General features: G+C 42.8%; 2 protein-coding genes across 3 annotated transcripts in view; both read right to left on the reverse strand.

Annotated features, from left to right (window-relative positions):
* Nucleotides 1–15,540, reverse strand: part of LOC109408676 (multidrug resistance protein homolog 49) — a 78,769-nt gene extending 63,229 nt beyond the window's left edge. For both annotated transcript variants that reach the window (XM_029879844.2, XM_062852374.1), the window contains exon 1: nt 15,035–15,540. The gene's annotated coding sequence lies outside the window, so the exon portion shown is untranslated. The remainder of the gene's footprint in view (nt 1–15,034) is intronic.
* LOC134288233 (uncharacterized) lies at nt 6,665–12,911 on the reverse strand. Its single transcript, XM_062852375.1, has 2 exons — nt 7,976–12,911; nt 6,665–7,648 (listed from the first exon to the last, which is right to left on the reverse strand). The coding sequence occupies exon 1, from the start codon at nt 12,610–12,612 to the stop codon at nt 11,884–11,886; it is 729 nt and encodes a 242-aa protein (XP_062708359.1). The 5' UTR covers nt 12,613–12,911; the 3' UTR covers nt 6,665–7,648; nt 7,976–11,883.
* Nucleotides 15,541–15,877: the final 337 nt, after the last annotated feature.

Genomic DNA, 15,877 nt, shown 5'->3' on the forward strand with positions numbered 1-15,877 from the left:
TTTGCTTTGTTTACAAGTTTTTAGATTACAGTATGTCAAAAAATGTGATAAACATCAAATACAACACCTGTAAATAAGATTTAGCCTATTTGAAAATTGTTTTTATTTTTTCACATTTTTCAGCTAAAATTTCATTTTCAAAAACCATGCTTGTAATAATACCAGACGTTAAGTTTCGGCACTACAACGCCATGTATGTTAGCTTTTATGTTTAAGGTACAGTTTTTGGTTGAAGAACATCAAAAATATGAGAAAAGAAGCATGGGTCGATTATCCGGGTGATTCGATTATCCGGGGTGAAATAATTTTGGGGTCACCCGGATAATCGAGTCCGACCTGTAGTGATAAGCGATATGCAGAGGCGCGTGATAGGGCGGTGGCCACTCAGCGAAAGAATGTGCATGCTGGAGATCAAGGTTCGATTTTTCAACTTCAGCATTACCAACGAGCACAGCCCACACTCTAGATGCACTGATGACAACAAAGATGCATTCTACGCACTGCTCGATCGCGAGTACGACGGATGTGTAAGTCGTGGCTTACCCTATTATACAGGGGAAACTCAAAATAACTGGGACAGGTAAAATTTTCACTTTTCAAAAAATGTTCAACTCGCTGTAACTTTTTGAAAAGGGCATCAAATATTCTCAATTTTTTACTGTAAGTTCGTCAACTAGTTGTGTATCAGTAGTCCAATTTTGGAGAAGATCGGACCATTGTCCACGGAGTTATAAAGATTCTAGAAAAAGGTATAATTATCCGATAGTCAACTTTGAGCTGTTATATCTCCGGATTCAATGAACCGAATGCAATGAAATTTTGACCATTCACGACTTGTATAATGAGCTATTAAAAACCTTTGACTTAACTTAAAATTCTTAACACGGAAGAAAATTATAACGATTAGATTATTTTTCTAATAAAACACCAAATTATCCAAAACTTCAACATCGTTTCAAAATTCAAGATGCAAATTATAGTTCAATTAATTTCCCTCTAAATGACTTATATATAAATGTGTTTTGAAGGAAAGTTACAGCATAGCCGCTAATAAATTGAGAAAGTAATGTGATGCATATTAGAAATTGATGAATTTACTAAAAAATCGTGAAATGAATGAAATCGTTATAACTTTTTCTCTTGTTAAAAATTTAAAGTTAAGTTAAACGTTTCTAAGAGTTCACCATTTAAGTCATGAATGGTCAAAATTGCATTGCAATCAGTTCATTGAATCCGGAGATATAAAAGCTCAAAGTTGGCTATCGAATAATTATACCCTTTTCAAGAATCTTTATATCTTCGTTAAGAATAGCCCGATCTTTTCCAAATTTAAACCACCGATACACAACTAGTTGATGAACTCACAGTAAAAATTTGAGAATATTTGATGTCCTTTTCAAAAAGTTACAGCGAGTTGAACATTTTTTGAAAAGTGAAAATTTTACCTGTCCCAGTTATTTTGAGTATCCCCTGTATATATTAAGGGGACGCACTAAACAGTATAGTTTGCTGCGTAAGCCATGATTTTCTGATTATTTGAAATGTTTCATGAAATTGCGAATGAAATAATCAAAGATTGCCTTGGTGATCGCAATGTTCAATCAGAATAAATTTTAATAAGCAGTTTACGCTGGTAAATGAATCCCCCTATTGATTTTGGAATGTTTAAGAACAAGTGTTATAAAAACGAAATGAAAATCGTGGAAAAATGAAAACCGTGAATTTGGGCGGTTGTGATTAAACAGACTAGTGATAAACAAAACGCCACTGTACCAGGTCTTAACGTTTCACCTGTTCATCGACTTCAAAGCGGGTTATGGGTGAACAAGACAAGTAGTTTCTACATGCAGGAGGTAGCATCGAAAGAACTGTAATGTGTACCTACTGTTGGATTGTAGGTACAAGGCCTCGCCTATGTTTTTATTTCCAACAGGTCATGGGACCAGGAACGCCCTGGTGGTGGTTCGGGAAGTGAGGTGACCAAGATGCGGTACCATCCATTATCCGATGAGGTATCCCATGGTATGGTGCCAATAGTCATTGAGATACCGAGAGGTAGTGAGGATCTAGTATCTTGAGGGACCTGCGCTGGAACCAAGAGGTCGAAGAAGAGGGTGCTGGCTGATCGGGACGCTGGAGCTGGATGGCAGAAGGCATTCGGTGTCGGATAAAGCTTGGAGCCAGGAGGAGCTTGGCAGCAAAGTTAGCTCGGTAGTTAGAGCAAAGGTGCTAGTAGGAGCTCGGCGGGCTTTGGATCCAGAAGGAGTACGGTGACCAGGTATGCTCGGGACACGTCTGATCTGAGTGGATGATGATGAGGAGTGTTGGATTATAGGTACATCCTTGGAGCTAGGCATGAACTGGTAGGCCAACTAGCACCGTTTGGCGCCAGTTATGTTTTACGTCGGCTGGGTCTAGGAACTAAGCCTTAAATTCCGACGCCCCAGGCAGACAGCCACCACATCTGAGGACCCTACATATCAAACCCATCAACACATGGGCCGGGACCTACGGCTTTACTTCCTATCCGAGGGAAGGCGTGATCACGGATTTTATGTCTCAGAAAATCCCATCGGCGTCGATGGGAATTGAACCCCGACCGACTGGAGTTAGAGGCAACCACGCTTACCGCTACACCACCGACGCCGACATGTTTAACCAACAGGTAGTAGCGTTGTACCAATGAGCCATTTTACGAAGTGACAACAATGTTGATGAAGCCGGGGCCCGTAGCGTAGTAGCTACACGTTCACTTCATAAGTGGATGGTCATGGGTTCGATCCCAGCCCCGGCACTTGCAATTTTTCGTCAGTTGCTCTTCCCACCGAGAGCGGCTGACACCTGAGCCTCTTCAGAGCATATGCTCTAAGGGACCCGGAAACTTGGATATCGGTTAACGGAAACTCATAATGGACCCCAATCGGACTGGAAATGGAACAAGAGCCACACAGCAACTTCGTGCTCATCATTCTACCATGGACAAGGTAGAAAAAGTGACAGCAGCGCAAAGGCTATTAGTTCGAATTTGAATAGAATACATTTAGGCGCTGTAGAAAGTGTGAGTACAGCCGCACATTGGAATCGCTCATGCAGTGCCCTAGTTGACAAAAGAGCTGTAAATTAGGTTAAGTGGTTAAAAACAACAATTTTGATGATGATATTGCTTTCATGAATTATTGGACGCTACCTCCTGTCAAAGTTCATTCATAAAATCGGCTCGTAAAATGGACTATTCCTTCAAATCTCGCCGTGGACTTGACAAGGTGACGCGCTCTTATGGCTACTCCTTAGCCTACTCTTCAAAACGCTCTTTTTGTTCTTCTAACCCATAGGGGAATTATCAGCTCAACAGACACCTGAACAAGAAGGTCCAGGTAGCGCGGGTTGAAGTGAAAGCCAGGATTACTCTCTCCTCGACCCACTAAACGACGTGGTCGTCAAATCCATCGTCTCTCCGGAACCATCAAGAAGGCATTGCTACAGAGAAGATATCGCTACCTCAAGGTTAGCTGCGTAGCCTGCAGCAACGAACATCGATTCGCTTTGAGGAGTCCACCTAGTTAGCATACTGGCGCTTGGCCAGTTTCCCGAATGCATCATAAATTGGTGCTAGTTTATTATACTCATATGGTCTTGCAATATACGGATCCATTCCGGGGATATTCCGGATTGTGGTGATGGGGTCAGGGGGTTGCCAAAATGACTTAAATGTGATTATTTCGTATGTTATTGTGTTTGAACCATCGATTCTTAGCGAAATTTTTGTTACGAACGGTGAAACACAACTGCGATAATCAGATTTGAATATGTTGACTCATCCGGATCCCCGTGACAGGTTCCGCGGGGTCTCATTGGGGACACTTCGGGTTATCAACCTAAACATGCCGTGTGACATATCAATCTTCATGATTTCGAATGACTGAGACAGAAACGATAGACTGAAGTCAGTATCAACTAATATGGCCACCCCGGAATATCTAGCACAGGTTCCACGGGGGTGTCATTTATGGTTTGCAACCAAAACATGCCGTGCGACGTATCAATCTTCATGATTTCAAGAGAATGAGACAGAAAAAAATGACTGAAGTATGCACCAACTGATATGGCCGCTCCGGAACACCTGGAACTGGTTCCACGGGGGCCTTTCAAATACAATAACACACAAAATAATCATTTTAAGCCATTTGGTACCCCTGACCCCAGTACAATCCGTAATATCTCCAGAATGGTTCCGGATATTGCATGGCCATTTGTGTGAAATAAACTTTTATGGGTCTCCACGGTCTCCAGTTAAAAAAAAGACACGGACAACGTCTTCAGCTTTCGGCTGTACAGACTGTTTTAAACTTAACATTAGACAACGGACAACGGAGCATGCACCAGTGGAAACGGGGAAGAAACTATTCTCACGAAAAGTTTCAACGCCCGAAGCGGGAATCGCACCCTCACCCCATAGCATGGTGCGATTATAAGCTTGGTGACCCTAACCGCACGGCTACGAGGCTCCACAGTTAGCCTAGTGGTTAAGGCTATGGATCGCCAATCCGGAGACGGCGGGTTCGATTCCCTTTCCGGTCGGGAAAATTGTCTCGACTCCCTGGGCATAGTGTATCATTGTGCTTGCCTCACAATACATATACAAATTCATGCAATGGCAGGCAAAGCATGCCCTTCAATTAAGGCGAAACTGGATCCATTTCCTCACTTTTTGGTTTTTGATTTTTTATTAAATGACGAAGCATTACTTTCAAAATCGGTTTTCGTGCACATGTAGAGTATGGATCAAGGTATCTCCTGATTTTTTTTTCAGATGGAAAATGTTTTTAGTTTTTGCAAAAAACCATTTTTAAACAAAATTTCACAAAAATATGGTTTCTGCAAAAACTAAAACTTTTTCCACCTGGGAAAAATTCAGGAGATACCTTGATCCATACTCTACATGTGCACGAAAACGGATTTTGAAAATATTGCTTCGTTATTTGATGAAAAATCAAAAACCAAAATAATGAGGAAATGCTTCCAGTTTCGCCTTAATAACTGTGGAAGTGCTCAAAGAACACTAAGTTGAAGTGAGGCAGGCTATTTATGGCACAAATTTCGCAAATGAAGGAGAACGTGCCTCTGGAGCCGACCTACTGATACCTGAGGCAGACCAAGTTCCAGTGGGGACGTAGAGTCATAAAGAAGAAGAAGAAGAAGAAACTTTTATGATCAATTGAGGGCGACTTCAAAAAAAAATGAATGAAAATTGACAAAATGCCAGCATTTTGAAAATGAACTGTCGGGGGTCGGGTACGTGAAGGTAAAGCGCTGTAAGATTCGATTTCGACCGCAGGGCACCGTTATGCCTAATCCGAACCCTTGGACCACCTCTTTTATAGCGCACACGGTGTGTCTGGTAGAACAAATTTATTACAAAAAAAAATGGGCATCGCTAATTTTTACGCTACGTGAAAGTTGACGCTTCCAGCTTTCATTCAAGCCCAACATCGAAATATTCCATCGGGGGAACTCCATACGATCGTTGGTTTGGAGCTCTAGTTTCAGAATCTGTGTGGTTTAAAATATTTCATCTTGGGTTTTTATTTTTTTTCGATTTGTTTTATTTTTTTCCTATTTTTCCATACAAATGGCGAAAAAAGTCATTTTAAGGTTAATTTCATCCCATATAAAAATGTATGGAAAAAACCCCAAGATGGATTATTTTAAATCGCACAGATTCTGAATCTAGAGGTCCAAAAATACAGTTCTAGCGAATAAACTTTGAGGTGCATTCACTTTTCATAATACTTCCCTTTGGACATAGCGTGTAGCGTCTGAACTAGCCATTGAAACGGCATCCCAACTATCCCTATACATTATCTCGACAAGATTGTCCGGAGTTGTGTCCTCCCCGCATGTGACAAGCATGCGGTCACGCATTGTGCGAAAAAGTGGGCACATGAAGAAAACATGTTCCGCCGTTTCCGCTGAACCAGCACAAACCGGGAGATCAGGAGAACCCGCATGATCGAAACGAAGTAGATACTCCGCACCGTTCCAACTAAAGGTACTCTTGGTACCGACATTAGCCAGGTCGACATCTAGTATGACCAGTGTCTCTAGCAGGATCTGACCCCGGCTACCCCATTCCACGGCCCAGGCTTTAAAGCAGTGATTCCCAAAGTGGGCGAAATCGCCCCCCAGGGGGCGAAAATCAGGCCGAAGGGGGCAAAAATTTGAAATACCTAAATTGGGGGGCGAAAAAACTGCATAGGGGGGGCGATTCTTCAAATAATTGAGAAATAACAAAAATATTGAAATTCAAGTTCAGAATGTCAACTGAATCATTGAAACTCAATGCCATTTCAAGATTTTTTGTTTATAGGATTATTGAAAAATATATGTTTCGAGATCAACCAAATTTTACAGAATTTTTTATGTTTATGTGAACTTTTTGGCAGAATTCCAAGAAAAAAAAACAAATAAGGCTGCAACACGAATTTACAAAAGAATTCCTAGTGATTCAGGAGACCCAATAAATAAGCAACATTGTTTGAAAATATACCACAGAAGCTTCCCGGAGGAATTTCAAACATTGCTTATCTTTAGGAGCTTTTTTGAAAATTTTCCACAAATTTAGAGTTGAATTCCCTCAAAAGCGAGTAATAGTTGCATGCAATAATGCAGCTTTTCTTCAAATGCAGACAATCAACGTATTTACATTACAACTCAATGAAAATGAAAGCGATACTAATTTAGGTACATTAAATAGTAGTTTTACCATAGTAGTGTCAAATAGTGGGTTAATAAGGGCTTCCGATATGCACATTTTAAACCTTTCATCATGGAAAAATTGATCCCACTTAGGGGGGCGAAAATATTTTTCTCAAGCTCCAAGGGGGCGATACCTCCTGAAAGTTTGGGAAACACTGCTTTAAAGTCACACGCTATTACCAAAGGCATTCGCCCTGTTAGCACGGTCGTCATACAGTTCAGCATCTGCGTTAACTGCATATTGGCCACCGCGGAGGCGCATAACAGCTACAGAAGAAGACCCCGTTTGCTATGGCGACCCCGAAGCCCTCATAGGTAGTAGACACCAACTCATGGACGGGGTATTTACCCGCCATCTACATCGCCGCCATTTTTCTGCACCCATCCGCGACCCAATTGCCGTTGCCGGCGGGTACTCGATATTGGTCCGCTATGACAGTGATATCCGTCCCCTACTCAGAAACTGCCTGGCTAAACATTTGCTGAGCTACGTCACAGTGACTCAGGTTCAGCTGCGTTACCTGCACTGTGATTTGTTTGCTACGACTATTTTGAAGGCACCTTGGACAAATCAAACACGTGGGTGGACTCGTGCAGCCTTGTACCTTCTGGTATCAGTACAGTAAGACGGCTTCAAAGGTGCATTCTCCTGCCATTGTACCTTAGGCCTTAGGAAATGTGTGCCATTGTAGCCTTGTACCTGAGGCCTTCGCCGCCGCTTCACCTGCAGTTTGCTCCCTTCAGGACCTTTACAGTCTCATGGCTTGTATCATGGCACGCTCTGGAAGGTGTAATACGACGAGTTGGACTCAGCAACCGGGGTACGATCTTCACAAAATCCGGTCAATTTTTGTGCAGAACATATGGAACGGAGGCAGGGTTAGTCACCCACCTGCAGGCTTGTCCGCACTGAGCGCATGAAAATTCTGCTCTTTGGATTTACACCATCAAACACAACATAAATTAGAAATCTTTTCATCTTATCAGATAGAAGGATATTGAAATATCCTGAATGTCATTTTGAACTGTCAAAAAATCGCACCGCAGAGCCACACTGAGCGCGCAAAGAGATTTTCACCCGGGTGAAAACACCCTAGTGAATTTCACTTTGAACGGTCCGTGCGGCGCTGCGGTGCGGTTTTTTGACAGTTCGAAATGACATTTAGAATATTTCAACATCCTTCTATCTGATAAGATGAAAAGATGAAAAAAGGGCCACCTGAAACGCGAAGTAGCGAAGGTCTCACTGATGATGAATGTGTCAAAAATAAGTACATGTTGGCTTGTGGAACCGTCCGATCCGTCTAGGTAGTAATGTCACGACGAAAGACGGGGATACCTTTAAGGTGGCGGAGGAATTGATCTACCTCGTATCCATACTAACGGTTGACGTTCTCTACTGGCACAAAATCTGGAATATGTTCGAGGAGGATATGCAAGCACACGAAGTGCTGGAGCGCTCTAAATCTTAAAATCCTCGTTTCCCAAAAAAAAAATCCTTAAAGTCTGTCAAAGAGGTTATGGACGGCGACCCAAAAAAAATCCTTAAAGTCTGTCAAAGAGGTTATGGACGGCGAAATTTTCCTATTGTCTCAACACACTACGAAAAAATCAGTATTACTCGTGACGTAAACTTATTGCACAGAACGTAACCAATTTAATGACGTAAATTTAAAGGTCTTTTAACCTAATAGTACGTCATTCTCGTAAAATTGACCTCAACGTGGCGTAAACAATTTAAGAATCGTGCATCATTACGTTTCATATGACGAAAAATTCAGTTAAATGTAACAGAAATTTACATCACATGTGCCGCTTGCATATGTACATCCAAGTTGCGCAAACTTACATGATCTTTTCCAAGTGTGTATGTGCAAAAAATCCCACTAACTTGCAACACGTAGCTGATACTAGCTGAAGTCTAGAAGATTTAAGGCTTCGACCGAAGTCTCAGGATAAAAGTCTGTGGATATCATAATCTGACCTTGGATATGAATTCAACGGCAATGGCTTACATCAACGGTCAACGATCTAGTGAGTGGAAGTGAATCAATCATGCGGAAACGGTCAGTACAAACCAACGTTTCTTTCAATTGTTTCATTAGACTTCAATTAAAGAATGTTCACTGATATCCAAACTAATTTGTTACGCAGTTGACATTTTTCTGACTCAGATATCTGAGTCAGTTATATATTGCATTAATTTGCTGTCTAATTTAATTGACAAACCGCACATTACTCGCATGACTGCACTAAAATGCATACTTATAAGAAATAAACAATGAACATGGTACCCATGTAAGACGTGGAAATTTTTATACGTACTTATTGAGATAGTATTTATCAATTATACAACTCATAACAAACTTTTTTCGATCATCGTGCCTTGTTGTTTATTATATTTTGGAAGATTAGGGGCATCATGGACACCCTAAGCAATTAGTAGGTACATTAGGACTGTATAACAGAGACATTATCAGTAAGCATACAACTTTTGCTTGTTTCCTACGTATTTCAATTATTTACGGCAGGTACCATAATCCGGGGTAACATTGATCAGAATTTTCGATCCTTCTTGAATAATTCTCTTGTAAAAGCAAACGTTATTTGTTATATATTTTTAAAACAAGTACTGACCCTCTGAGTATATGTTAAGCTAGTCGAAAAAATATTGTGAAACTTTAAAACATGTTTAAATAATTTTTTTATTCTAATTTTTGATTTTGGGGGTAACATTGATTACCCAAGTAAACAATGTTCGTTTGTGTTAAAAATACCCTTACTTACTAAATTCGGGGTCGCTGATTTGGAATAAGTTGTCCAAATTCTTACAAGATATGATTTGTTTAAGTTATTTTAGGATTAAAATCCTCCAAACCACGAATAACGTCTAAAGGTAGGCAATGGCTTAAGGAATGGATAGCCTATTTAAATAAATCGTATATTTTATTGAAAAATAGCATTTTCATAAAAGTTTCGTTTATTAACTCTAACTCCAGGATATCATATTGAAGTAATACAGTGATTTCGAACCTCATATTGTATTTAGTATTCATGCCATGCATAAATGTTTGACAATGTATCTCATTGCGTTACGAGACACAGTTATGGAAAAATTAATTTATTTCAATGTTCATGAAATTCAATTTTTGTGAATCACATGTCATTTAATAGCTAAATTATAGCAGATTGAGATATACTATTCGATTGCAGAAACTGATTCAAAATAGTTGTTTGAACATTTCATGAGGTCGGTCAAGCCGATCAATGTTACCCCGCTGATCAATGAGACCCCGTTTTACGGTAGTATGTCTTTATTGTGAAGAAATAGTAAATTGTAAACCTATGTTTTTTTAGGACTAGCAGGAAAGGTACGGGGCAAAATGGACACCCATCAAAGCATAATGGATACCCCTTGCATTTTTATGCTAATTCATTAACTACATACACATACATTTATTTGTTCCACATTATTAAGACAAGACATAATCAACAATAGTACGCCACAATACTCGGTTTGTGGCTGCCGCTCTCCATCCTCGGTCGCGCCCAATGCTCGCCAAGTCACGCTCCACCTGGTCCGCCCATCGTGCTCTCTGCGTTCCACGCCTTCTTGTGCCAACCGGATCCGTTACAAACACCAGCTTTGCAGGGTTGTTGTCCAGCATTCTTGCAACATGCCCTGCCCACCGTATCCTTCCGGCTTTGGCCACCTTCTGGATGCTGGGTTCGCCGTAAAGTGCAGTGAGCTCGTGGTTCATCCTTCTCCGCCACACACCGTTCTCCTGCACACCGCCGAAGATCGTCCTTAGCACGCGTCGCTCGAAAACTCTGAGTGCTTGCAGGTCCTCCTCGAGCATGGTCCATGTCTCGTGCCCGTAGAGGATCACCGGTCTTATTAGCGTTTTGTACATTGTGCATTTGGTGCGTGGGTGAATCTTTTTCGACCGCAGTTTCTTCTGGAGCCCATAGTAGGCCCGACTTCCGCTGATGATGCGCCTCCGAATTTCACGGCTCACGTTGTTGTCAGCCGTCAGTAAGGATCCGAGGTAAACGAATTCCTCCACCATCTCGAAAGTATCCCCGTCTATCGTAACATTACTACCCAGACGGATCCGGTCGTGTTCGGTTCCGCCTACCGGTTACGCCAGCATGTACTTTGTTTTTGAAGCATTCACCACCAGTCCGACCTTTGCTGCTTCGCGTTTCAGGCGGGTGTACAGTTCTGCCACCGTTCCAAATGTTCTAGCGATAATGTCCATGTTGTCCGCAAAGCACACAAATTGACCGGATTTTGTGAAAATCGTTCCCCGGCTGTTGAGCCCGGCTCGTCGCATCACACCTTCCAGCGCGATGTTGAAGAGTAGACATGAGAGTCCGTCACCTTGTCGCAGTCCCCGGCGAGATACGAATGAACTGGATAGTTCACCCGAAACCCTTACGCAGTTTTGCACACAGTCCATCGTTGCTTTAATCAGTCTAGTCAGCTTCCCAGGAAAGCCGTTTTCGTCCATGATTCTCCATAGCTCTGCGCGGTCGATACTATCGTATGCCGCTTTGAAGTCGATGAACAGGTGGTGCGTTGGGACCTGGTATTCACGGCATTTCTGGAGGGTTTGCCGTACGGTAAAGATCTGGTCCGTTGTCGACCGGCCGTCGATGAAGCCGGCTTGATAACTTCCCACGAACTCATTTGTTTTAGGTGACAGAAGACGGAAGATGATCTGGGATAGCACTTTGTAGGCAGCATTCAAAATAGTGATCGCCCTGAAGTTCTCACATTCCAAATGGTCGCCTTTCTTGTGAATGGGGCAGATTACCCCTTCCTTCCACTCCTCCGGTAGCTGTTCGGTTTCCCAGATCCTGACTATCAGCCGATGCAGACAGGTGGCCAACTTTTCCGGGCCCATCTTGATGAGTTCAGCTGCGATACCATCCTTACCAGCTGCTTTGTTGGTTTTGAGCTGGTGAATGGCATCCTTAACTTCCCTCAGCGTGGGAGTTGGTTCATTTCCGTCCTCCGCTGCACTGGCGTCGTCGTTCCTTCCGTTGTCGTGGGCTCCCGTGCCTACGTTCTCCACGCCGTTCAGGTGCTGATCGAAGTGCTGCTTCCACCTTTCGATCACCTCACGTCCGTCCATCGAGGCCTCCGTCTTTATCCCTGCATATTTCGGCTCGTGGCACGAAGCCGTTGCGGGATGCGTTGAGCTTCTGATAGAACTTCCGTGTTTCTTGGGAACGGCACTGCAGTTCCATTTCTTCACACTCCGCTTCTTCCAGGCGGCGCTTTTTCTCTCGAAAGAGGCGGGTCTGCTGTTTCCGCTTCTGTTTGTAACGTTCCACGTTCTGTCGAGTCCCTTGCTGCAGCATTACCGCCCTCGCTGCGTTCTTCTCCTCCAAAACCGTTCTGCACTCTTCGTCGAACCATTCGTTCCGTCGATTCCGTTCCACGTACCCGATGGTGCTCTCGGCTGCGTCGTTGATGGCTGCTTTCACTGTACTCCAGCAGTCCTCTAGAGGGGCCTCATCGAGCTCGCCCTCGTCTGGCAACGCGGCTTCGAGATTCTGCACGTATGCTGTGGCGACATCCGGTTGCTTCAGTCGCTCTAGGTTGTACCGTGGCGGTCGCCGGTACCGTACATTGTTGATGACGGAGAGTTTTGGGCGCAGTTTGACCATCACCAGATAGTGGTCGGAGTCGATGTTGGCGCCACGATAGGTCCTGACGTCGATAATGTCGGAGAAGTGCCGCCCGTCAATCAGAACGTGGTCGATTTGAGATTCCGTCTGCTGTGGTGATCTCCAGGTGTAACGATAAGGGAGGCTGTGTTGGAAAAAGGTGCTACGTATGGCCATATTTTTGGAGGCGGCGAAATCAATGAGCCGTAGGCCGTTTTCGTTCGTTTGCTGGTGGGCGCTAAACTTACCAATCGTCGGTCTGAATTCCTCCTCCTGGCCTACCTGAGCGTTCAAATCTCCTATGATGATCTTGACGTCGTGGCTTGGGCAGCGGTCGTACTCGCGTTCGAGCTGCGCGTAAAATGCGTCCTTGTCATCATCAGTACTTCCGGAGTGTGGGCTGTGCACGTTTATTATGCTTTGTTGAAGAATCGGCCCTTGATCATCAACCTGCACATTCTTTCGTCGATCGGCCACCAACCGATCACGCGCCTCTGCATATCACCCATCACGATGAAAGCTGTTCCCAGCTCGCGTGTGTTGCCGCAGCTCTGGTAGATGGTATGATTACCTCTAAACGTTCGCACCATGGATCCTGTCCAACACACCTCCTGCAGCGCTACGATGCCGAACCCGCGGTCCTTCAGTAGATCGGCGAGTATGCGGGTACTCCCAATGAAGTTGAGAGATCGGCAGTTCCACGTACCGAGTTTCCAATCGCAAGTCCTTTTTGTTCGCTGGGGTCGTTGCCGTTGGTCTCGGTTCGTATTATTCTGTTGCTGATTTTCCGTTACAATGGTTTTTACGGCTGGCTCGTAGGGCCTGACACCAACCCCCTACTTTCCGGAGGACCATAGTGCACAGTTGAGCTTAGAGTTCTTCCCTGGCACTCGGACGTAGATCAGCCGCCCCTAACATGGGGATCAGACGCTGTTGTGAGCCGCTCCTCCTGGAGAACAGACGCTCAGGTTTACCGAAGCAAACCCCCCCTTCCCTGTCAGCCTACGACCAAAGTTCCCACCGGGGTTGGTTACCCGATCTTCCCTAAGGTTGCTCATAGTTTCCGGCCGGTACCGCGTGGAGGTAGGGATAGGAGTTGCTGGGCAGAGGCTAGTGGATCACAATGGGATCTGAACTGCGCAGCATACCCAGCCTTTACCGTGCCTAATTCATTAACTACATCGACCAGTTAAGTAATTTGCCTACGGAGGTCACTACCATAGATATAATATTCCATCTTAGACGAGTTTACATCAAAGTCAGTGGGGTGACACGGCTGTCAAACTCGGTACATCGCCGTTCCACCCATCATCATTTTTGGTACGGCGCGTTTTGGTACCCACTTTTTGGTCGGTTTACCCTAACTTGCTCCTGATTTTCGGGTGTGTGTCTCGTGTGTTGCTAGTGCTTATTTCAGAAATTACACATTTTAAATGAAATCGTTGTTTTTGATGATTGTTTCTCTTTCTTTATCACTTTGCACGATATTATATGTAGCAGCGAAGCAGCGTCGATGTTTCCAGCGCATATTTTCCATGAATTGAGCAATCAAAACAAAACATTGGACGCCTTGTTGAATTGAATGCTGGGTAGATGATTCTGGCCCTTTGTCATCCCCCTGATCAAAGTTAACTAAATAAACTTTTGATTGATTGATTTTTTCCAAACTCTCTAAAACGCCTAACAGTATGCAATGCGCATACATCCATTCGTAATTGCCAGTGTTCATATCGCCCCGAATCGACGACAACATTAAAATTGCCATTTTGAAAAAAAATCTGAACAAAAATAAAATACTTCAGCCATTGCTAAATCTGCGTATTCATGCAGATAGGTAACAATTCATTTGTTTTTTTGTCGACACACTCAAACACTCGTAAAAACTTATTTGCTACTGCTCCGAAATTATAAGAATTTCGGCATATGAAAAACATATTTCAATTTAAATGACATTTTGTTATTTTGAAGGAATATAAATGATTTTTTTGAAAAAAAAAATAGAACAATAACTTGTTCTTTTACACTTATGCATTGAAAGTTTAACATAAAAGTCAGCCGTTTTGGGGTATCCGTTTCGCCCCTGTGGTCCATTATGCCCCGATCTTCCCTATTGATTTCAATTAGAACAATAACTCTTAAGTTTAACAGGCAGACCAACTTTTAGTTGGAACGTAGCGACAGAATAAAAAAAAAACAAAAAAGGAACAGAACGACCCAAATTTTGAAATCAACTTTAGATTTTTACCGCAGAGCCAAATAAACTGTTCGAGTAAAAATGATTAATACATTGAAATAATAACATTATCAACCCCACAGACGATGGTGAATCATTCCATCACCTCACCATTTTATAAATTTCCTACTATTGATTTATTCTAATTTCAGAAATAAACGCAGTTAATTTGAAGGGCCCCACAAATTTGGAAATCATCCAAACCTGTCTCGAAATAAAAAAAAAAAAAAAACTACATTGTTATTTACATTTTATGACATCATTTAACTTATTGGCTGTACCAAAAGAGGAGAATTGTATTCTGATCAATACCGTACTTTTTCAAGTAGAAGTACTATACTACGTTTCATTAGAATTAACACTCACCGTCGGTAATTATGGCTTTAGCAAGAGCGGTGACTATCCATTAATCGAATCAGGTAATGAAGCCACGGTTAACAGCATGAACTGACGGCACTAGTATGTACAAATCACTTTACATCACAAGCTTCAAATGAACAATACTAAAACTATCTAAAATATGTTTCTTCTTGTTTCCCGCAAACTCCATAAAGACTATTAAAATGAGTTTAAAGTTTCATGGACGGTGAAGTTTTCGAATTGTCTATACGCGCGAAAAATCAAATCCAGGTAGCAACACTAACGTTTATATTCAAACTTATCCATCAGAGTTCAAAGAAAAACAGTAAATTTATTTTGGGAAACCAAATGCCACGACTAACAGCAACAACGGTGGGATCACGCGAAAAACGGGAAATCAAAAGTGAAAATACACACTCACGAGCCACCCCACAAGGTGGAAACTAAAAGTACAAAATCAGCTGTTGACCTCGCGAAATGCCGCATTAGACTGAATCTTGACCGGAGTGAATCGAATACTTTTGTGCAGTTTCAAATGTAAGGTTAGTGGGTATATTACGGATATATTCTCTGCTTGTATCGAGCGACGCGACGGTGACTGGGAGATATTCTCGTCAATATTTGCACTGCTCTCTTACTGTGCTAACATGGGTGACTTTTCTGGTTGCATTTTCCGTAGACTACACGCGACATTGTGGGGTTCTCTCCGCATGGCGCATATATCTAGCTAGATAGGTGATGACCAGGTTCTTGCGCGGGAAAAACAGCACATGTGCTTCGATGCCAAATTGAGCGTTTGAGAGAGCCCACAAAAAAAAAACAGACATGCAAGTGAGCAGAATGCACCAC

Source organism: Aedes albopictus, chromosome 2 (assembly GCF_035046485.1).
Source record: "Aedes albopictus strain Foshan chromosome 2, AalbF5, whole genome shotgun sequence".
NCBI classification, from domain to species: domain Eukaryota; kingdom Metazoa; phylum Arthropoda; class Insecta; order Diptera; family Culicidae; genus Aedes; species Aedes albopictus.